Source organism: Manis pentadactyla, chromosome 7 (assembly GCF_030020395.1).
Source record: "Manis pentadactyla isolate mManPen7 chromosome 7, mManPen7.hap1, whole genome shotgun sequence".
Classification (NCBI taxonomy): Eukaryota; Metazoa; Chordata; class Mammalia; order Pholidota; family Manidae; genus Manis; species Manis pentadactyla.
In genome coordinates, this window is record NC_080025.1 from 138,775,627 (window position 1) to 138,798,755 (window position 23,129).

Here is a 23,129-nt window from a genome sequence, read left to right on the forward strand (position 1 = left end):
GAACTTTGTCAAATGCTTTTTCAGCATCTATGGAGATGATCGTGTGGTTTTTGTCTTTCTTTTTGTTGATGTTGTGGACGATGTTGATGGACTTTCGAATGTTGTACCATCCTTGCATCCCTGGGATGAATCCCACTTGGTCATGGTGTACGATCCTTTTGATGTATTTTTGAATTTGGTTTGCTAATATTTTGTTGAGTATTTTTGCATCTACGTTCATCAGGGATATTGGTCTGTAGTTTTCTTTTTTGGTGGGGTCTTTGCCTGGTTTTGGTATTAGGGTGATGTTAGCCTCATAGAATGAGTTTGGTAGTATACCCTCCTCTTCTATTTTTTGGAAAACTTTAAGGAGAATGGGTATTATGTCTTCCCTGTATGTCTGATAAAATTCCGAGGTAAATCCATCTGGCCCGGGGGTTTTGTTCTTTGGTAGTTTTTTGATTACCACTTCAATTTCGTTGCTGGTAATTGGTCTGTTTAGATTTTCTGTTTCTTTCTGGGTCAGTGTTGGAAGGTTGTATTTTTCTAGGAAGTTGTCCATTTCTCCTAGGTTTCTCAGCTTGTTAGCATGTAGGTTTTCATAGTATTCTCTAATAATTCTTTGTATTTCTGTGGGGTCCGTTGTGATTTTTCCTTTCTCTTTTCTGATACTGTTGATTTGTGTTGACTCTCTTTTCCTCTTAATAAGTCTGGCTAGAGGCTTATCTATTTTGTTTATTTTCTCAAAGAACCAGCTCTTGGTTTCATTGATTTTTGCTATTGTTTTATTCTTCTCAATTTTATTTATTTCTTCTCTGATCTTTATTATGTCCCTCCTTCTGCTGACCTTAAGCCTCACTTGTTCTTCTTTTTCCAATTTCGATAATTGTGACATTAGACCATTCATTTGGGATTGCTCTTCCTTTTTTAAATATGCTTGGATTGCTATATACTTTCCTCTTAAGACTGCTTTTGCTGTGTCCCACAGAAGTTGGGGCTTAGTGTTGTTGTTGTCGTTTGTTTCCATATATTGCTGGATCTCCATTTTGATTTGGTCATTGATCCATTGGTTATTTAGGAGCGTGTTGTTAAGCCTCCATGTGTTTGTGAGCCTTTTTGCTTTCTTTGTACAGTTTATTTCTAGTTTTATGCCTTTGTTGTCTGAAAAGTCGGTTGGTAGGATTTCAATCTTTTGGAATTTACTGAGGCTCTTTTTGTGTCCTAGTATGTGGTCTATTCTGGAGAATGTTCCATGTGCACTTGAGAAGAATGTGTATCCTGTTGCTTTTGGATGTAGAGTTCTGTAGATGTCTATTAGGTCCATCTGTTCTAGTGTGTTGTTCAGTGCCTCTGTGTCCTTACTTATTTTCTGTCTGGTGGATCTCTCCTTCGGCGTGAGTGGTGTGTTGAAGTCTCCTAGAATGAATGCATTGCATTCTATTTCCTTCTTTAGTTCTGTTAGTATTTGTTTCAGATATGTTGGTGCTCCTGTGTTGGGTGCATATATATTTATAATGGTTATATCCTCTTGTTGGACTGAACCCTTTATCATTATGTGATGTCCTTCTTTGTCTTTTGTTACTTTCTTTATTTTGAAGTCTGTTTTGTCTGATACCAGAATTGCACACCTGCTTTCTTCTCTTTGTTGTTTGCATGAAATGTCTTTTTCCATCCCTTGACTTTAAGTCTGTGCATGTCTTTGGGTTTGAGGTGAGTCTCTTGTAAGCAGCATATGGATGGATCTTGCTTTTTTATCCATTCTATTCCTCTGTTTCTTTTGATTGGTGCATTCAGTCCATTTACATTTAGGGTGATTATTGAAAGGTATGAACTTATTGCCATTGTAGGCTTTAAGTTTGTGGTTACCAAAGGTTCAGCGTTAGCTTCTTTACTATCTTACTGTCTAACTTAACTCGCTTGTTGAGCTATTATAAACACGGTCTGTTGATTCTTTATTTTTCTCCCTTCTTGTTCCTCCTCCTCCCTTCTTTGTATGTTGGGTGTTTTGTTGTGTGCTCTTTTTAGGAGTGCTCCCATCTAGAGCAGTCCCTGTAGGATGCCCTGAAGAGGTGGTTTGTGGGAGACAAATGTCCTCAACTTTTTCTTGTCTGGGTATTGTTTAATCCCTCCTTCATATTTAAATGATATTCGTGCTGGATACAGTAGTCTTGGTTTGAGGCCCTTCTGTTTCATTGCATTGAGTATATCATGCCATTCTCTTCTGGCCTGTAGGGTTTCTGTTGAGAAGTCTGATGATAGCCTGATGGGTTTTCCTTTGTAGGTAACCTTTTTTTTCTCTCTGGCTGCCTTTAATACTTTGTCGTTGTCTTTGATCTTTGCTATTTTAATTATTATGTGTCTTGGTGTTGCCCTCCTTGGGTCCCTTGTCATGGGAGTTCTGTGTACCTCTGTGGTCTGAGAGGCCATTTCTTCCCCTAGTTTGGGGAAGTTTTCGGCAATTATTTCCTCAAAGACACTTTCTATCCCTTTTTCTCTCTCTACTTCTTCTGGTATCCCTATAATTTGTATATTGTTCCTTTTCAAATGGTCACTCAGCTGTCTTAAAATTCTTTCATTCCTGGAGATCCTTTTATCTCTCTCTGCATCAGCTTCTCTGCGTTCCTGCTCTCTGTTTTCTAGTCCATTAACGGTCCCTTACACATCGTCCATTCTGTTTTGAAGTCCTTCCAGAGCTTGTTTTATTTCTGAATTCTCCTTCCTTAGTTCTTGCATATTTCTCTGCAAGTCCATCAGCATGGTTATGACTTTTGTTTTGAATTCTTTTTCAGGAAAACTGGCTAAATCTATCTCCCCAGATTCCTTCTCAGGGGAAGATGTAGCAGATGCCGAAGCTGTCTGGGTTAGTCTTGTCTGGATCATATTTTTTTGCCTTTTCAGGTTGACAGGTGCTATTGGCTGTCAGCTGGGAGAGCCAAACTTTTCACTTGCTACTGGCCTTTCTTTACTGGGACAACTGCGACCCCTAGTGGCTTGTGTTGGGTAATTGTGTGTAGGCTGGGTCTTTGTGTCTTGCCCAGCCGAAGTGTAGGAATTTTCGTTTCTGTGGGCATTTTGCCTTAGGCTGTTTCTCTATTTTCGCAGCTCCCGGAGGGGTAATGGACGGGGTGGGGGCTGTTTGGCTGTTTACCTCCATGAGGGGTCTCAGAGAGGTTGCCCAGGGGGTTAGTGCACCTGGTTTTCCCTGTAATTTCCAGCCACTGGGCTGTGACCTGTGTTGTTTCCGTCTTGCTGTTAAATTCCTGTCCCTTTAAGACTTTCAAAAAGCACTGGCTTTTGTTTGTCCCAGAGGCATCAGTTTTGGCACCTGCTCAGAGGTCTTGCTGCCCTGTTTCCCTAGTTTCCAGCCCTCCATGCATGCACTGTGTCTGTGCTCTGGTTCGGGTGGCTGGGGCTGGCTGTTCAGCAGTCCTGGGCTCCCTCTCCCTCCCGCCGGGAGCTGGGGGGAGGTGTGCTCGGGTCCCGCCGGGCCAAGGGTTGTATCTTACCCCTTTCACAAGGCTCTCGGCTCTCGCGCGTGTGGAAGTAGTCAGGCTGTTGTCCTGTGTCTTCTGGTCTCTCTTTTAGGATTAGTTGTATTTGTTGTATTTTCAAAAATATATATGTTTTTGGGAAGAGATTCCCACTGTCCTACTCACGCCACCATGTTGGCTCCGCCTCCCCCTGAGAGCTCCATTTTTACTGTTGTAATTCTCCAATATCCCCTCAAGCATTTTGTTATATTAAATTCTCTCTATTGAAATACAAGGGTAGTTTATGTTTTCCTGTTGGATTCCCATGCATTCCCAGGGAGAAGTTAAAAAACACTCTGAAATTTGGGATCGTAATAAGTGATTCTAAAAAATATCAGATATGAGAGTTGAGGAACAGAAAATTACTACAAAACATTTCTAAATTTACCTGGTGTGTTTCAGGGTAATCCAATTATAGGTATGAGCATATGTGTGTGTGTGTGTGTGTTGCCTGTACTCTGAGTGTAAATGCCCAAGAAATTTAGGAATTTTGATCAGTAAGTGAAGACAAAACAACAGTTAGGTAAGGAGAACTGGGAGCCAGGTCAGACAATGTTGCAGCATCTCTTTATGAAGCTAACAGAAGAAAGAAGGAACATAAAAACCAAGAAAGAACATGCTAAACAGAAAAACAAATGGTGGAAACCCTAAATATTCAATATTTACATCGAATGGAAACAGACTATGTCCTCTTATTTTCATGTTGCTATTTTTAAACCCATAAAATAAAGTTATATGGTGCTTATAAGAGCAATCAAAACACAATCACAAAGAGAACCTGGAATTAATGGTATTGAAGAACATATCCCATGCAGATATACAATAAGTTGATGTAACAATGTAAATACTAGACAGACATTTGCATTTAAGTTTATATCATGCAAAATGCATTCATTAGTATAAGAGGTACTATATAATAATAAAGGTAATAGTCAAGAAAGAAGATGTAATAATCATAAATATGTATATATGTAACAACATAGCAACAATATAACATTTTTTTTTAAATCCAGAGAATTATAATGAAAAGATATGTAAATCCAACTTCATAGTGATGGAGTTAGCAAATGCTTTCAGAAACTAATAGATAATTCTGAAAAAAAAAAGAAATAAAAGTCTGAAAAACAAATTAACAAGTTTGATTTAGTAGATATATTAAGAATTCTATACCCAGGAAATACAGAATATACATTACATTCTAATAAATATAGGAATTCCTTGCCATAGCAATCAGACAAGATAAAGAAATAAAAGGCATCCAACTTGGTAAGTAGGAAGTGAAACTGTCACTATCCCCTATTTGCAGATGACATGATACTATGTGTGAGAAACCCTAAAGACTCCACCAAACACTATTAGAACTAATAACAGGATTCAACAAAGTTGCAGGATAAAAAAATCAATATACAGAAATCTGTTGCATTCCTATATACTAACAACAAACTAGCAGAAAGAGAAATCATGAAAACAATTCCATTTACAGTTGCATCAAAAAGAATAAAATAACTAGAAATAAATCTAACCTAGGACATGAAAGACCTGTATTCTGAAAACTGTAAGTCACTGGTGAAAGAAACTGAAGAAGACACAAATAAATGGAAATCTATCCCATGCTTATGGATAGGAAGATTTAATAATATCAAAATGGCCATCCTGCCTAAAGTAATTTATAGATTCAATGCAATCCTTATCAAATAACAATGGCATTTTTCAATGAATTAGGACAAATAATCCTAAAATTCATGTGGCATCACAAAAGACCCCGAACTAGCCAAAGCAATCTTGAGAAGGAACAAAGCTGGGGTATTACACTCCCTGACTTTAAGCTATACTACAAAGCTACAGTAATCAAAACAACATGGTAATGGCACAAGAACAGACCCAAAAATCAATGGAGCAGAATAGAGAGCTCAGAAATAAACCCATACAAATATGGTCAATGTATGATAAAGGAGCCATGAATATACAATGAAGAAAAGACTGTCTCTTCAATAACTAATGTTAGGAAAACTGGACAGCCACATGCAAGAGAATGAAACTGGATTGCTGTCTAACTCCATACACAAAAGTAAACTCAAAATGGATTAAAGACTTAAACATAAGACATGAAACCATAAGCTTGTAGAAGAAAATTTAGGCAAAAATCTCTTGAACATAAGCATGAGCAATTTTTTCTGGGTGTGTCTCCCTGGGCAAGGGAAACAAAAGCAAATATGAACAAGTGGGACTATATCAAACTAAAAAGCTTCTGTACAGCAAAGGACACCATCAACAAAACAAAAAGGCAAACCACAGTATGGGAGGATATATTTGTAAGTGATTTTTTGATAAAGGATAAACATCCAAAATATATAAAGAACCCATATGACTCAACACCAAAAAACCAAATAACCCAATTAAAAAATGAGCAAAGGACTTAAACAGACACTTCTCCAGAGAAGAAATACGGATGGCCAACAGGCACATGAAAAGATACTCTACATCACTAATCATCAGGGAAATGCAAATCAAAACCACAATGAGATATCACCTCACACCAGTCACAATGGCCACTATCCCAAAGACAAGAAATAATGAGTGTTGGCAAGGATGTGGAGAAAAGAGGACCCTCCTACTGCTGGTGGGAATGTAAATTGGTGCAACCGCTATGGAAAGCAGTATGGAGGTTCCTAAAAAAACTGAAAGTAGAAATACCATTTGACTCAGTAGCTCCACTTCTAAGTATTTACCTGAAAACAAACTATCTGATTTGAAAAGATATATGTACCCCTATGTTTATTGCCACATTATTTACAATAGCCAAGCTGTGGAAGCAACCAAAGTGTTCATCGATAGATGAATGGATAAAGAAGTGGTGCATATATACAATGGAATAAGAAATCCTGCCATTTATGACAATTTTATAAACCTAGAGGGTATTATGCTAAGTGAAATGAGCCAGGCAGAGACAGAAAAATACCATACAATTTCACTTATTTGTGGGATATAAAAACAAAACAAAACAAAGTGAACAAAACAGTAGTAGACTCATAGACATTGAGAAGTGGTGGGTGGTTACCATGGGGTAGGGATTGGGGTAGCTGGTGGTGAGGTGGGTGAGGGGGATAAAGAGGCACAAAATCTCAGTCATAATATAAGTCGTTCACAGGGATGGAAGTGCAGCATGGAGAATATAGTCAATGGTTCTGTAACATCTTTGTATGTGAGGTGAGGATTTATTAATGTGTATAACTGTTGAATCACCATGTTGCATACTTGAAACCAATATAATATTGTATATCAACTATACTTCAGTAAAAAAAATAAATAAAAAGCAAATCAATATAAACTTTACAAAACTGAATATATACAAAGCAACAAAACCCCTCCCATTTTCAAAGGATCAATATGCCAAGGACTCATTATTTTACCACAATGCTAATAAATTTAAAATTGTCAACAAAAGGTCATAAAAATAGTTGGAGACCTAAAAATGCACTTCTACATAATTTTTGTTTTAAAGATGAAGTTAAAAATAATAAAAGTTCTGAATATCAAACAAGATGTATAGCTGAAATGATAGAAAGAAGCAAATTTATATCTCAAATTACTTTTATTAAAAAATAAGACATACTTAAGTTAAATATTCAACTCAGGAAAATGACCCAAAATTAAAATAAAGATAGAATATAATTTACATAAGCACATTTTATTGATAAAAGTGAAGAATTACAAGGATCACTTAAACTAATTCTTTTTACAAACATCAATAAAACAGGACTGATGGCAAAAAAAAGGAAAAGGTCTATATATATAATGTTAAGAATAAGAAGTTATATGAGCAAAATGGATATTTTAAAATGATAAAGAAGTCTGTGAGTAAAATTTATTTCAATAAACTTTAAAATTAGGATATATTACCAAAACCTCTGTAGAAATAGAAAACCTGAACAATAAATATTTAAAATATTGAACTGGAGATCAAAATTATCATACAACCAGAAGAAACTAAGTCATCTAGTTTTATGGGCAAATTTACCAGTCTTCAAGGAACAGCTAATTTTCATATTATATGAAACCTTCCTGAGAATAGAAAAAGAGGAACAGCTGTCTAGTTTATTTTACAAGGCTAATACAATGTTGATAACACAACTGGGAAAGGACTGTACAGGAAAAGTCATTTATTGAATACAGCTCAAAAGCTAACATAAATCCAAAAATCCTAAGTAAAGTAAGTATCAATAAACTGCAGCATTTTCAATATCAAACAAAAGGTATTTTTCAGATAAAATAGAACTTAAATATTTTGAGAAAAATAGACTTACATGCTAGTCAAATTAGAACTAGAAAAGGAAGAAATATAATTAATACATTTCTATGTCTAATAAATTGGACCGTGAGCAGGTAATAATGACTGTCTCTCCCTAGGCGCCAGATGCCCTGGGGTACAGTGTGAACTCTAGGTCACCAATAAACCCCTTCTTGAGCAGGTTTGAGGGAGGGAACCCCAGTCCCCAGCTCCTGCAGTCAGTGCTCTTGGTGTGAACCATGATCGGCCTGTTATTTTCTTGGTTGGCATGTACAGTGAAATAACTTTGAGAAAATTATATTCTACCTCCTTTATATTTGAGTATAAGAATAGATATAGATAAAATAATGAGAGAAATTTAAATCACAAAGGCACCATCAAATTGTCTCAGTTACAGTCCCCAGAATTAATTTCCATTTCAGGAAGAAGGGAATATGGCAGTTTTTACAGACTGAGGGGAACTGTGGGTTTCTTTCTCCCTTGGGCTCTGAATCTCTGGAAATTAAAGAATAGAGATTGTTGCCTGGTGAGAGTTTTCCTTTCCTTTCTGCACTTGAGTGAAATCCTATAAAACAGGGTTTAACAAGTCTGGTTGGGACACCTCATGCTCTTCCCTGACTCCTCATCACGTTCCCCGTAGCTTCTATAGGTACAGTTACCTGGTCTTGCTTTATGAACTGTATTCCTTGTGGTGACCCGATGAAAAAAAATATGTATAGGATACCTGTTCAGGTCAAGTGTAATATGAAACTCAGCTAATACTAGTGAGCATGGGAAAAATACATGGGTTTCATCTGCCCTACATATCACTTAATCTATGGGGGGGCTAGTGGTGGGGGAAATTCTGGAGTTATTGAAACCATAATAAATCCAAGCTTGTGGTAATCGTGGTGTATGAAGGGGTCCTAGAAGTCATACTAGTGCTTCTTACATTTGTGATCTTGGGCCCCACAGTGAGTGAAGAGATGAGCGGCCACATCTTGTCTTGAACACCCCTCTGGAGAAAATCGGAGATAAGTACAGGACCCTCTCTCCTGGAAGAAACGGATGACAATACGCATGAAGGGTCTTTACCCCTCTCCCTCCACCAAACGCTCAGAAGCCTGATGAGAGGTGGGTGAGCTAAGCAGAGAGTAAAACTGTCTGTTCTGAGAGAAATCCTGTTGCCTTCTGTTGAGCCACTTTTTCTTGTACTGTACTTCTAGATATTGCATTGTATTTTAAGATATAAGATATTGTATTTCTTGTAATGTATTTCTAGAATTTCAACACTAACTTACAGATTTGTTTACTTTACTGGTGTACTTTTACTTCACCCAACTCGTATCCAGTTTGTCTTCTCATTTTTTAGCTGTAAATCTGAGCTAAGTTTGTTATATTATCTAGTGTTTGTTCACTATACAATTTCAGATAAGCTGTAAAAAAAAAAGATAAAGCTGCAAAATAGAATTGTTATTGTCTATTAATGTCAAATGTCTGCTATGTATAGACTTAGTTAATCGGATAATTTTAAAGTTATCATCTCTTTTAGATATGGATCATTGGCTCTGATGCATTTAGTGTTGAATTTCTTATTTAAATTGTAAGGTACAATAGCTGCTTGAGAGACTTGCTTGCAAACCTTTCTATTGCCTTATGAAATTAAGTACTGTTTTCATCAAATAATAGGCCTCATTGACCACAATATGAGTTTGTTACAGACGAAGGTCCTGAAGGTTTTATTTTTGAAAGTGAACCTCCTTTTGGTGAGTTATTTAAATATGAGACATCATCTTTTGAGTCCCTTTAACAGTTCTGTCATTCCAAGCAGGTTATATACACCAGCAGACAGCAGCTGTCTTATGCACCCTCAGCGGAGACATGTAGCAGGACACAGATTTTGTTTAGTAAATACCTTGGATCTCATATTTTGTGTTGCAGCTATTTGCAGGTAGGAGGAAGATGAGGCAATACTCATTGGCCCTTCCACTTCGGTTTATTGGGTGCTTCATCATATCAGATTTTAGAAACAGCATTGCTGTCTTCATTGACTCTAGATACTGCGAGAAGGTTGAAATGAAACAGCAAACACTTTCCTATACATTTCAGGACAATGAATCCCATCTTGAATAGGTGGTTAAACAATCACTAACTTAAAATGTTCACTGACATAAAGTTGAGGCCTATTAAAAAACAACTTTTCAAGAAGGTGGTTCCAGTTGTTAAAAGTTATTTCTTAAAATAAGGTAAAAACCATCTCCCAATAATTTCTTCTATGAATTCCGGTTCTGCCTTTGAGGCAGGGCAAAGGCTGACTCGCTTCTGCTTATGAAACCTTTCAAATATTAACTTTGCAGACAATTTGGATGGTGAATTTTTCTGAGATTTTTATTTTAGTGAAGTTCAGATGGATTCGGGACCGAAGAAGGATATGGAGTCAGACAGGCAAGAAAACAGAAGCAATGGTTAAAAGCTACAATGATTCAAACCTCAGAACACCCTCTACTGTGGAAGGATTTAAAAAACTTAAAAGCCACAAAAATCTTAAGATTCCTGATAAATAGTAATTTCTTTCCATTAGAGTTAATAAGCTATAAAATACGTTAAAGATTCTATGAATGTGAGCCTATAGTTAGAACCTTAGCTCTAGCCTTGGATACAGATCAGAATTTTTTAAGCCCCAGGTTATGACCCAACATGAAACATGAAATCATTCAACTCATACTTTTACTAATGAAACGGAGTCAAATAATGTAGAAAATGCCAAGTACATACTGCACATACTAAAGATTCAAGTACATTTATATATATATATATATATATATATACACACTCATGTGCATACATGGTAGCTATTTCTTACTGTAGGATGTAGCAACACTTTTGGTAAAACTCAAATATAGATAAGTACAAAAATGACAGAAAGATGATATAAACATAGGATATAAATACACATAAAGTATAAAGAGGGGTCACAGTAGAAACATCCTGGTCATGGGACAGCATGATCAGATAGAACATCCGTGGGTATGAAAATATATAAATCTACCCAGAATTGTAGCCAACTGGCTGCCAGTCATTCAACTTAACTCAAAAGGTTATGCTACTAATGAAGATCACAAGGCTAGCAAATAATTCAGATATTAAAGGCACACATTTATGAGGAAACCTGACAGAAGGATGATCCCGAATCCAGGAAACTGTCCACTGCTATGAAGGCAGTTTAATGTTTGAACGGTGGTGAAAGCTGGTTTGGAAATAAATGTAAGATTTACTGAATACTGTAATAGAATATTAGCATTTAGGTTATCACGGTGAAAAAAATCTTCTCTTTCATTTGGAACGCGTAGTTTTTACTTAATAAGTTACTAACAGGACGAGAATATCACTGAAGGTGTTTTCTTAGGAAACAAAGAAAGACACAGACAGACCCATCATGCTTAAACACTTCCCTCAGGCATTCACATTTGGTGAGTTATGTTGTCTTTTTCACAGGGAAATGGGGGGAAATCGGACCTCTGTCACAGAGTTCGTCCTGCTGGGATTTCCCATCAGCCCGAGGATTCAGGTGCTTCTCTTTGGGCTCTTCTCCCTGCTCTACGCCCTCACGCTGCTGGGGAACGGGGCCATCCTGGGGCTCGTCTCCCTGAACCCCCAGCTGCACACCCCCATGTACTTCTTCCTCTGCCACCTGGCCGCTGTCGACATAGCCTATGCCTGCAACACGGTGCCCCAGATGCTGGTGAACCTCCTGCGTCCAGCCAAGCCCATCTCCTTTGCTGGCTGCATGGCACAGACCTTTCTCTTTCTGACTTTTGCTCACACGGAATGTCTTCTCCTGGTGGGGATGTCCTATGATCGGTATGTGGCCATCTGCCGCCCCCTCCGGTATTCTGCCGTCGTGAGCTGGAAAGTGTGCATCGCCCTGGTGGGGACTTCCTGGGTTTTAGGAGTCCTCCTGGCCCTAGTTCATCTAGGGTTACTCCTGCCATTACCCTTCTGTGGACCCTGGAAAATCAATCACTTTTTCTGTGAAATTACAGCTGTGCTCAAGCTTGCCTGTGCAGATACCCACATCAATGAGCTCATGGTTTGGGCTGGGGCAGTGTCTGTGCTGGTGGGACCCTTCTCCTCTATCGTGGTATCTTACATTCATATTCTACATGCCGTCCTGAAGATCCAGTCAGGGGAGGGGCGCCAGAAAGCCTTCTCCACCTGCTCCTCCCACCTCTGTGTGGTGGGGCTTTTTTATGGCTCAGCCATCACCATGTACGTTGGGCCCAGGTATGGGAACTCCAGGGAGCAAAAGAAATATCTCCTCCTGTTTCACAGCCTTTTCAATCCCATGCTCAACCCCCTCATCTATAGTCTGAGGAACAAAGAAGTCAAAGCTGCTCTGAAGAGGATATTTGGAAAAGAGAGAACTGCCTGAGAGCCTTAGAGAACAATAAAATAACTTGAGTTTCAAGGGACCTGAGAAACCATCCCATCCCATATTTATACAGGATACATAAACATATTCTAGTGCATCCTTTTATCTTCTTGAAATTTTCCTGTGATTACCTCTCAAGAAAACCCATTCCACTTCCCTCCTTCTGGTATTAAACGTCATTGCTGCGCAGGAAAATGAAAGCATCTTCTGACAGGCTGCAGAGTGTATGTGCTTTAATGTGATTATGTGAAATACTCTGAATAAGAGGAAATAAATTTGTGTATTTTTGTTGCATAATCAGGACTTGTAGACAGAATCTTACAGGATAAAGCAAGGTATTGGCAGAATATTTAATCCTAGCCATCCTGACTGGTGCGAGGTGATGTCTCACTATGGTTTTGATTTGCGTTTCCTTGGTGATTTGTGACTTTGAGTCTTTTCATGCGTCTATTGGTCATCTTATGTCTTTTTTGGAAAAATATCTGGTCAGGTCCTGTGCCCATTCTTTAATCAGATTATTTGTTTTTTTGGTGTTGAGTTGTATGAGTTCTTTTGGATATTTTAGATATTAACCTCTATTGGATATGATTTGCAAATATGTTCTCCCATTCAGTAGGTTGCCTTTTCATTTTGTTTATGGTCTTCTTCACCATGCAAAAGCTTTTAGTTTTATGTAGTCCTAATTATTTATTTTTGCTTTGGTGCCAAATATACTTCAAGTTTTTAAAAATGGATATTTAAGATTTAGGAATTGGGAGAGATTGATGACATAATAATTATTTAAATATTTTAAATTCAACAACTGTCTTCTCCATCAAAAATAGGTGTGCATTGACTTATTTGTATAGATTCCTATGTGTTCCTATGATAGTGACTTTTTCTAAGGTATAACCAACTTAAATTAGGAAGAGCATGAGCCCTGCTTCAAGGGAAAGAGTCTTAAGGAATATAACCATGACTCAACTAACAATAAGAAAACCCCAAAGGATGTCATCCTCATAAATATATAGATATATTGTAGTTTTCTGTTGCTCTTTTACTCTGTTGTGGAGCATAGGTGGAGATGCATGGAGGGAACGAGAGCAGAACAGAAGTACCGGAGAGTCCTTGAGAGAACTGTGTGTCTCTCATCAGCTGGGGCAGTTGTCTCGTATGGGAATACGACCAACACTGGGAGATAACATCCTAACAGGTAAGAACGCACTGTGATCGTCGTGATGACTAGTGCACTCTGATGACAGTGGTACTGAAGCTGTAAATGATCAGGAATAGTTTGATCCTAATTAAGGGATCTGAGGTCAGCTGGATAACCTTTTCACTCACACTGAAACTCTAGCACTTAATTATGAAGTGAAAGAAAATAGCTGAGTAGTGGAAAAGGATATATAAAGGGACTTTTTTTGTTCTTCAACTCTTTCTGCAAATTATATACTAAATTAAACCCACTAAATATAAATAATTAAATTGGATAAAAGGAAAACATTCAACTTTTGAAAGGAAGTGGTTTTTTTTTTTGTGAAAAGTGTTTTGCAAGGGGAAAATATATGGACTTCTCTCTTACAAAGCATCCTTTCTGTAAGGACATCTGTTAGCACGCATTGCTGCATGACCAAAAGAAAAGTTAGAAACACATGACTTTGAGGTTCAGGTCAACTTTTTACAAAGTTCTGCCAGTTGCTGGATATACAAACTTTTGCAATATACTTAAATTCTTTGGAATTTAGATTTATTATGTGTAAAATGACTTCACTAACACTAAGCTCACAGGTTTGTTGTAAAGAGGAAATATTATGTGCAAAATATTCAGCAGAATCCATGAGCGATAATAAGAGCTCAGTAAATGATAATTATTAATTTTATCTACTATGTACATATATCATAATTTAAAGAGCAAGAACTATGACTTATAAATAAAACAAAGAAAAATGAGATCTCCTACTATATTAGAAAGAAGCAGGAATATTATAAAATGTGGCCTTTTATTTGTTGTGAAATACCAAGATTTCAAATGATTTATGAAGCAAATGACTTGGAGTCTTGCCTTTGCAATCTTATTTCTTTAAAGAAGTAATGAATATTTTTAAAGTACATGGATAAAAACAATTCAGAATTGCACAAATTCACATATATATGTTATATGTATGTGTGGTACATTTATACCCATACATGTGTGTATATATGCACACACAGTCACATGTGATACACCCCAAAGTCTGCATTCTTTTCTGCTTTCTTTCACTCATTATTGTGTTTGTGAGATTCACTCAGGTTGTTGCATGTAGCTTTATTTCACTTGTTTCATAACATTACATTGTATAAATATGCCACATTTATCCATTATATTTCTGGCGGATATTTGAGTTGTGTGCACTTTGGCTATAATAATTATTCCATAAATATTACACACACTTTTGGGGGACATATGAAATATCATTTCTGTTGGATACATACTCAGGGAAATGCTAGGTTCTGAGTGCCCTAGACTTGGATCTGCTTTGGCTTGAACTCCAGAGGGTCTGCTTATACATTATGATTATCATTTACCCATGATTTATAATGTGACTCACAGTGAGCCAGATATTGTTAATACAGTAATGGACCAAACATGTGATATCTAACTGACTGGGTTTACAGCCTAATAAAGTAGATGTATTATTCTGAAAATAGTATACATAAATATATTACTGGGTCACAAGTCTGCTTTTTTTCCTTCTAAACCATTGAACCAAGAGTAAGGAACTTATTCATTCTTTTTTGATTAGCTTAGTATTCTTAATTAGCAGCCGTGATTCATTTGGGGAATGGGGAAGGTTAAGTTATGTTGGGATGACCTGACTTCTTAACTTTTATTTGAACATATCTCAGTCTCACCTGGTTAAAGAGCCTCTTTCTCATGTCATCTCATCCTGACGTGTGCTTTGGTTTCTCTTGGGACGTTTGTTGAGCCCTTGGTGAGGGCTGGCTTGTCATCTATTGAGATGTGGGCTTCTAGAACTATTCCGGGGCCTGTCTAGCCTGTGGTCCTGGAGTTGTGGGGCTGTGGAAGTATGCTCTCCCATTACACTGAGTCAGCACCAATTACACTTCCCTGGTGTCTCGACCTCATCCTACCCCCTTGCTGGTGCTGTGAACCTCCTTGAGATATGGCTGTGTTTCATTTTGATCCCTGGCCTGGCTGGAATGCCCTGAAGCTCTCAGGAACAGGCTATTCCACTTGCAACCTGGTGGTTTCCTATGACAACTGTGCCTCAGCTTTTCTAACATGTGTCACTGCACCATGCAGGGCCATATGGAATCATCTGAATCTCTTCCAGAAAATGCAGAGGCAACAAGGAGCCAGGAGAGCTGTGGCAGGCTTGTCTATCTGGCCAAGTCAGTTCTCAGCACTGGTGTCTCCTTGCTGACTCTGCTGTGATGTTTGATGCAGCTGCCCTGAACATTGGTCTCCAGCCAGAGATACTAATGTGGATATATACACCTATGCTTACAGATTTATTCTCATCATATCTCACAAGCACCTATCTGTAATTTCAAACCAGAATATGAAAGCCAGGACATACATTCATCTGACCACCTGTTTTCCTTTATACTTCCTTGGGATCAGAGGAACAGAATTTTGCTTGTCCAAATTGGCAGGAAATGTCTTTACATCCTAGGCTGAGTTCTCTCTGCCATTAGCAACTTCAGTGGTTCCATTAGCCTGGCTTCACACAGAGCAAAACTTGAGGTAAAGGCTTGTGTAGCAACATTTCATTATAAGTGAGGAAAAAGAAGAATGAACAGAAGAATAGAGAGAGCAAGTTCAGGAGTATCCTAGGATCCTACAGCCTCTGAAGGGGGGCAAAACAGCATTGGCGCTCCTCCAATGCCCAGTTCCTAGATTTTCATCATTATTTCACTGGTCTGGTAATCTTCCAGTAAATCCTGCTCATAAGATTTGTGTTTATTTGATCTGTCTCAGCTCACTCATTGTGTATTTATAGAATAGAGTATTTATGGGAAATGAGTGGCAATTGTTAAACATCACAGCCTCCAGGGGTGCTGATAACAAACATAACACATGAAGATAAAGCCCAAAACAATCTGACCAAAAAATTCAAAGGAAAAGCTGAGGAATGTGATGACCATAGGTGGCTCTGAGAGGCTTCGACACACTCCTGGAAAATACAGAGAACCGTGCGCCTTTGTACGGATGCCCAGAACTGAAAGTATCTACACGAAAGGCATGACAGGGCTCGTAACTCTCACCCCAGCTGAACTTAACAGCCCGCGCAAGTGGGAAGTCAAGGCTAATGAGGAGAGAGAAACTGCCTGCCTGAACATTGAAGATGTGCCTCAATATGCACATGGACCCACTCAGCAAAGACTGGAAGGCTGGGTGTTTCTGGTCACTTAAGGAAGTCTCTGTCCAATATTTACCTGGCCATCAATCAGAGACTTCAGTAGCTGTACATGAAAGGGATATCAAAATTAAATAATTAGTTCAATATAGTCCCTAAAAAAGAAATAGCAGCCATCCCAGAAAGAGGGCTGAGGAAGGGAGACTTGTGTTCATAATAGCACATTATATTAGTTTAAAAATAGCTGATTTCAACAACATAAATACAAGGCATGCAAAGACACATGGAAGGCCCACAAACAGAGAGAAAAAATAGTCAACAGAACCTGTCCCTGAGGAATCCGTGACATTATCCTTATCATATGAAATGTATTGAAATCCCTGGGACCCAAAACACCCTTGTCAGTTATTTTAAATATGTGTAAAGAACTAAAGCCATGTCTGATGAATGAGAAGTATGAGAAAGTTGTTCCATCAGAGATTATGAAAAATAGAAATTACAAATAAAAAAAGCCTAATAAAAATACAGTAATTGAAATTAAAAATTTATTAAAGGGTCTCAGTAGCAGAATTGAGCTGGCAGAATAATCAACAAATGTAAATATATGTCATTTGCAATTATCCAGTGTAAGAGATACAAAGAAAAGAATGAAGAAAAATGAACAGATCCTCATGACCTGTGGGATACCGTCAGGTGAATCAGCATATGCAAAAGGGGAGTCCAGAAAGACAGGACAGAGAAAAAATGGGAAGAACAAATATTTGAAGAAAGAATAGCTAAATACTTCCCAAATTTGATGAAAAGTATTAACTTACACATCCCTAGATCTCAACAAACTCCAAATAGCATAAATTCAAAAAGATCTGATTTAATGACAAATGCATACAAATTGTAAGTTTGTCTTGAACACGCAATGGATGTCATTTGCACAATAATAAGGAAAGGGGAGGGATTGAGCAATGTAAGAACAATGATTTTGCAACCAGTGAAATTAATTTGGCATTAACCCAATCATATTATAAATTAAAATGCTAATTATAGTCTTAAGGGCAGCTACTAAGAAAATAACTCAAAAATACATTTAATGAATGATAAGGGAATTCAATTGGTACACTAGAAAATATTTCCCTAATGAAGAGAGGCCAGTAATGGAGGAATGCCCAGAGAAGCAAAAACTTGTAAGGCATATGGAAAACAAAGAGAAGTTACAGTATAAACAGTGAAGTTAGCATTAGAACCTAGGCAGACCATGGATCTTATACTCTTAAATTCTAATCCGAATTGTGGAACCAAGACTGTATTTTATGATGATCATCTGAGAGTACAATGAACATTTTGAATGTTTAGTTAGCAATATGAAAATATGTGTAAACTGAAAGCAATCACCAAAGACAGCTAGAAGAAGGGAAGAGATAAACAGGAGAGAAGGGATGGGCATATAGAAATGTGTATACATAACAGTCTCTGGTATAAAGCGAGCACTCTCTTGATAACAAGAGGGGCAAGGCCCTAGAGGGAAGCTGGCGATCTGGGCCTGCTCAGTGGCTTTCAGAACACTGGACTTACTCCCTTGAGATAGGAGGCCGTGGGCAGTGCTGATTTACATTGATGTGGGGCAGGCAGACATTCAGGACCAGTGCATTCTGGGAAGAAGCCTGGCATGAGCTGTTGAAAGTGTTTTCATCATATGCAATGTATCGAAATCCCTTGGACCCATGAGGTCCTATAGGAAGTGGATAGAAAATAGATACCAAGAGTAAAGCCTGGAAATGCCAGTGTTCATTGATACGGGAAATGAGGAGGAATCAGCAAAGGAGACTGAGAAGGAGCAGCCAGAAAAGTAGGACCACTGGGGGAGCATAATATCATGAGAGTCAGGTAGAAACATTTTCAAGGAGAGAGCAACTGACTATGGTAAATGCTGGCAAGTCAAGTCAGATGAGGACCAAGAACTGATGACTGGATTTAGCAAAGTAAAGATAATTGGTGTCCTTGATAAAAAAAAAATGTTTCACATTCTGACTGGATGTGTTCAAGAGAGAAAAAGAGGAAAGACATTTGAGACCGAAATTGTTGGAGAGAAGTTTATGGGTAGTAAGAGGGGTGGGGTCCACAGTGTACATGGTAGGCTGTCCTACACTAGGGACAGACACTTAGTAACTCTGGGTAACAGCAGACAAGTTGGGGGCAGATGCAGACCTGGTATTTTGGTCAGTGTCTTACGAATGGGGATGTTCTCATCTAATGGCTTCTATATTTTCAGTTACCCTCTGTTAGGCACTGAGACTATGGGTGGGAGGATTGATGAGAATTCTAGAGAGGAAACATGAAAAAGTAACCTGGGAGAGGAGACCAGGGAAAAATAGTGTGATTTCTGGTATCATTAAGGGTCAAATTGATGTGCATATTCATGAGTTTAGAAGAGATCTGAGTCAGCACAGTTGTTCTTTTCTCTAGATTTGTGGCAAAGAAATTCTTTGTAGGCAAAGAAATTCACCATTTAAATTCAGTCAACCACCTAACTATCTAGAACAGGGGGGTGAAAATGACCTCTCTCAGTGTAGGATATATATTTGGGGTGAAAATATTCAAAAAATGGGACAAATACTTAGGGAGTGACTTATAATCAAAGGAAGGCAGGAAAGTACTGAGGGAATAGGGTTCAATCCCCATGAGTTTCCAAGTAACAATAAATCTTTGCAATGGAAAAAGTTGGTAATTCATTTCACAGGAACACTTCTCAGCAGACGATTCTTGTTCACTCCCTGGAGAGGATATAGTCCTTGTGGTGCTGCCTTAACGAGCCCCATGGGGGCCATGCTCATCCCATGTGGAATTTAAACCATTCTAAAAGAGGGTGCAGAAGCAGGTGCCATTGACAAGCAGGAACATATGAAGTCCAAGCACTTGGGGAGTGTCCTGCGTGACATTAACCATAAAGTATGACTTGTGTCTGTTAAATTTTCATGCCAAGAGTCTCCTGAGTAGATTCATCCCACCATTCTTCCTGAGTTCTGTCCCCTGCATCAGCAGGTACACGCACACACACAGGTAACAGAACTGGAGGACTCTGGGAAGGCTTTGCACTACTCCATAGGGCAGATAATAGTGTGGTGGAATTTGTAATTTGTTTCCCGGACACTGCAGGTGTGTCTCTGGGGAATGAGTGGTTTTACTAGTGAGAGTATAAAGCCCCCACGTCTGGAAGAGTCTTCCGTGTAGCCTGCATCGGTTCTCATGGTTGGGCGGAGAGGCGTCCAGGATTCATCATGCAAACCTGCTGCGGGAGCAGGTGGTTCAGCTGCAGCCTCTCCCGTCTCTGTGAGTTTCCCTGTTCACTCAACCCCAATTTGAGGAAAATACCAAAAATAGCACCGCCCCTTTGCATAAGTCATTATTTATACACTGGTTAATGGAAGAGAAGAGTAGGACAGAGGCTGGCAGAAATCATCAGGTTTAGAAAGAAGAAAAAGCCACTGGTGTGAAGACCTCTTTCCCACCTTGCTGGGGGTCTTAGAGTCATAACTGATGCCCAGGCTGATGCCCAGGTCTGGCTCTGCTTAATCCACTTCCCACTCTGGTCTCACCCGTGGGAAGGAGCTGGGGGCAGCAGATGGCACAAGAGCCTTCCGATCTGAATGCCTCCTTTTACAGTTGAAGAAGATGAAGCCAGAAGTGTTACCCAGTTTTCCTTGACCTGTCTTTCACTTCATCCTCTGCTGAGAGCCATCTGCTTCTACTACTTAGAAATAGCCTCCAGCTGGGAACTGAGAACCCTGGGGCTCCTTTTTTTGCTGCCAGTGTTAATAAGGGGAAGGGAGAAATCCTATAGCTATTTGATGGGATAAATTGTTAACCTGGTGTCAACTTTAGAATAAATGTGTGATTATAATATATTATGAAAAAGTCTATCATATGGTAACGAAAGAAAAAGAAATCTGAAAGGGTAATTAAGAGACATAAGATAGGTTGACGAATTACAACATTGATCCAACAGGAGTCCCAGAAGATCTTGACACAGTAAAATGTAAAGAAGATGGAAAGACAGTAGTCAACAAGGTAACTTTTAAAAATTTATAGTGATTGAGAATTTATTTTTTATTTATCCTCTTTTATTATTAGAATATATTTATTCTGTATTCTGTGCAAAGATTCATGTATTCTTCAGTATGAAAATACTTGTTTTGCTTGAGCATACATTTATCTTTATTTATTGTACTTACTAAGGGGAATGCATTTTTTACAATTTAAGGACCACATCTATTTTGAATTCTGGAACACTTTTTCTGAAATCTCTTCAAACAGTGTTTCTTCACCACTTTCTCCATTCATTTGCTCTGGAAACTTTATCATATCTAAGTTTAGCCTCTCTACTGTCCATGTGCCTAAACAGCACTTACAGAATAGTATCCCTTTTTCTGTCAGTATTCACACCTGGATGGATCCTTAAGTGTGACTTTCCAACACACTACTTCCCTCTTTAACGTGAGGTCTGGCAATTACTTTCTTTATTGATTATAAAAATTTTGTGGCTATGTTTCTTATTTCGAGTGTCTGTGGCTGACCCATATTTATACACTGTTTCCATAGCTACCGTATTTGTTTTTCTTAATCCATCAAGCATAAGTATGATGTCTTTATTAATGTATTGGTACATCCCAACCAGCCTTAGATTAGTCTTTGGGCAACTGTTCTATATATTTATTACATTTTGAATGAATTTGAGGTTCCAATTGTTTCCTTTGCTTTTTCTTTTCAGCAGTCATTTGTTTTGTTTGTTTTCAAAATGTGTCTCAGGCCGGGTAAGATTCCTCAAGGGAGGAACAACCTAAGACAGGCACAGTCGCAGGGGGGCCATCAGGTGAGAAAATGGGGACCAACAGAGGTGAGGCTTAGAACCTCCCCCCTCATGTTCTGAGAGAAATCTTCTGCATACGTGGATGTTTTATTGCCCTTGTCTAGCTTGGATTAACACATAGTCTACAGGCACACACCTGATCATCTACACGTGCTCTCTTACAACACTAAACTATGTTTTCTACCTTTTCCTCGTATCTACCTACCACTTCAGCATTTTATTAAAAATAATAATAATAAAGAGAGAAATGTGGTATCCACATATAAATCAAGTATAAAAATCAAATGAATATTCATATTTGAACTGACTGTTTATAGTTCATAATGCATGAACAAAACCGAAAGCTTCTGTGATGACTGCCCTTGTACTGTTCACCATGTAACTTATTCACTATGTAAGAATTTGTTCTCCATGTGGGAATTTGTTCGTTGTGCATCAGAAGATTGGAGACTGACGAAAATTAGGCTTGGGGTGGATTGATGATTGTGCATTGAGCATTGACCCCCCTATACAGAATTTTATTGTTGTTAACAACCATTTGATCAATAAATATGAGAGATGCCCTCACACACACAAAAAAAAACATATATATATATATGTATATATGTGTATATATATATATATATATATATAAACACACTTCCAACTGTAAAATAAATAAGTAACCGGGATGCAATGTATAGCATAAGGAATATAGTCAAAATATTGTAACAACTTGGTATGGTGATAGCTGGTACCTAGAATTATCATGTATATAAATGTTGAATCACTGTGTTGTACACCTGAAACTAATGTAATACTGTGTGTCAACTACCCTTCAATAAAAAATAATTATCCAGGAAAAAAAAAATATGTGTCTCAGGCTCTGGTGACCTACTGAGACAGCCAGGAAGCATATTGACCTCTTTATAGTCACTCTATCCAGTTTCCCAGTAGCTGTTTTAAACCTCCTTTCGTGGGTCCAGCCTAAGCCCTTAGTTTCAGGCAGTCGTATTGTGTGGGACACCATCTCCCAAAACTTGCCTTGATTCCGTAAAACCTGAGTTCCAGATAGGACTCTGCTTTCATCCTTGTAGCATGTCATGTTTCAGATTCATTTCCAGTATATGGAAGAACTATCTCATTTTAAACTCTGGCTATATATTTGGGGGATTGCATTTTGTATTTTGATCTCTCATTTCCATGTGTTTGAAATAGAGGAAAACTTGGGGACTCATCCTGAGTATAAATCTTCATTTTCTTCTTAATGAAATCTACAACCAATATAGTAGTGTAAGTGCAATGGTAAATTGTTAAATGTCAATTATTGTTGTTAATAATAGTAACATTTCTGGGAGAAAATAGAGATTATTGGAAACTGGTAAACAAAAGAGGATCTGCCTTTGTCTCCTCATTAGTTTCAGTTGATTGTTGCTGATAATGAATTTCAAGAAATGACAAATCTTCTATTTTTTGTAAAGAAGATAGAGACCCTGAGTATTTTATGTGAAATCTTCTGATTTTTAATATTGGTGAATAATTAAAGTCTTTAATATCTTTAAAAGCCAAATTTACAGATAATATTTCATGAGTTTGGACTGGGTTGGATTCACAAGTTATAGATCTTATGCCTCTGGCATAAATGCTCACTCTGTACACGCACATCTCTTTTATTTCCTTTTCCACCCCTCAGCTCTAAAATCTCTGTCCTAAGGGCAGCATTGTGTTTATCTGACAAAGGAAC

General features: G+C 38.1%; 1 protein-coding gene across 1 annotated transcript; it reads left to right on the plus strand.

Annotated features, from left to right (window-relative positions):
* Positions 1 to 11,275: 11,275 nt before the first annotated feature.
* LOC118932579 (olfactory receptor 2A25) lies at positions 11,276 to 12,208 on the plus strand. Its single transcript, XM_036926184.2, has one exon. It carries the CDS (start codon positions 11,276 to 11,278, stop codon positions 12,206 to 12,208), a length of 933 nt encoding a protein of 310 aa, XP_036782079.2.
* The last annotated feature ends 10,921 nt before the right edge of the window (positions 12,209 to 23,129 follow it).

What these genes read in the sequence shown, in the direction of transcription:
- LOC118932579 (XM_036926184.2), top strand. Translation starts at nt 11,276, where the DNA reads ATGGGGGGAAATCGGACCTCTGTCACAGAGTTCGTCCTGCTGGGATTT.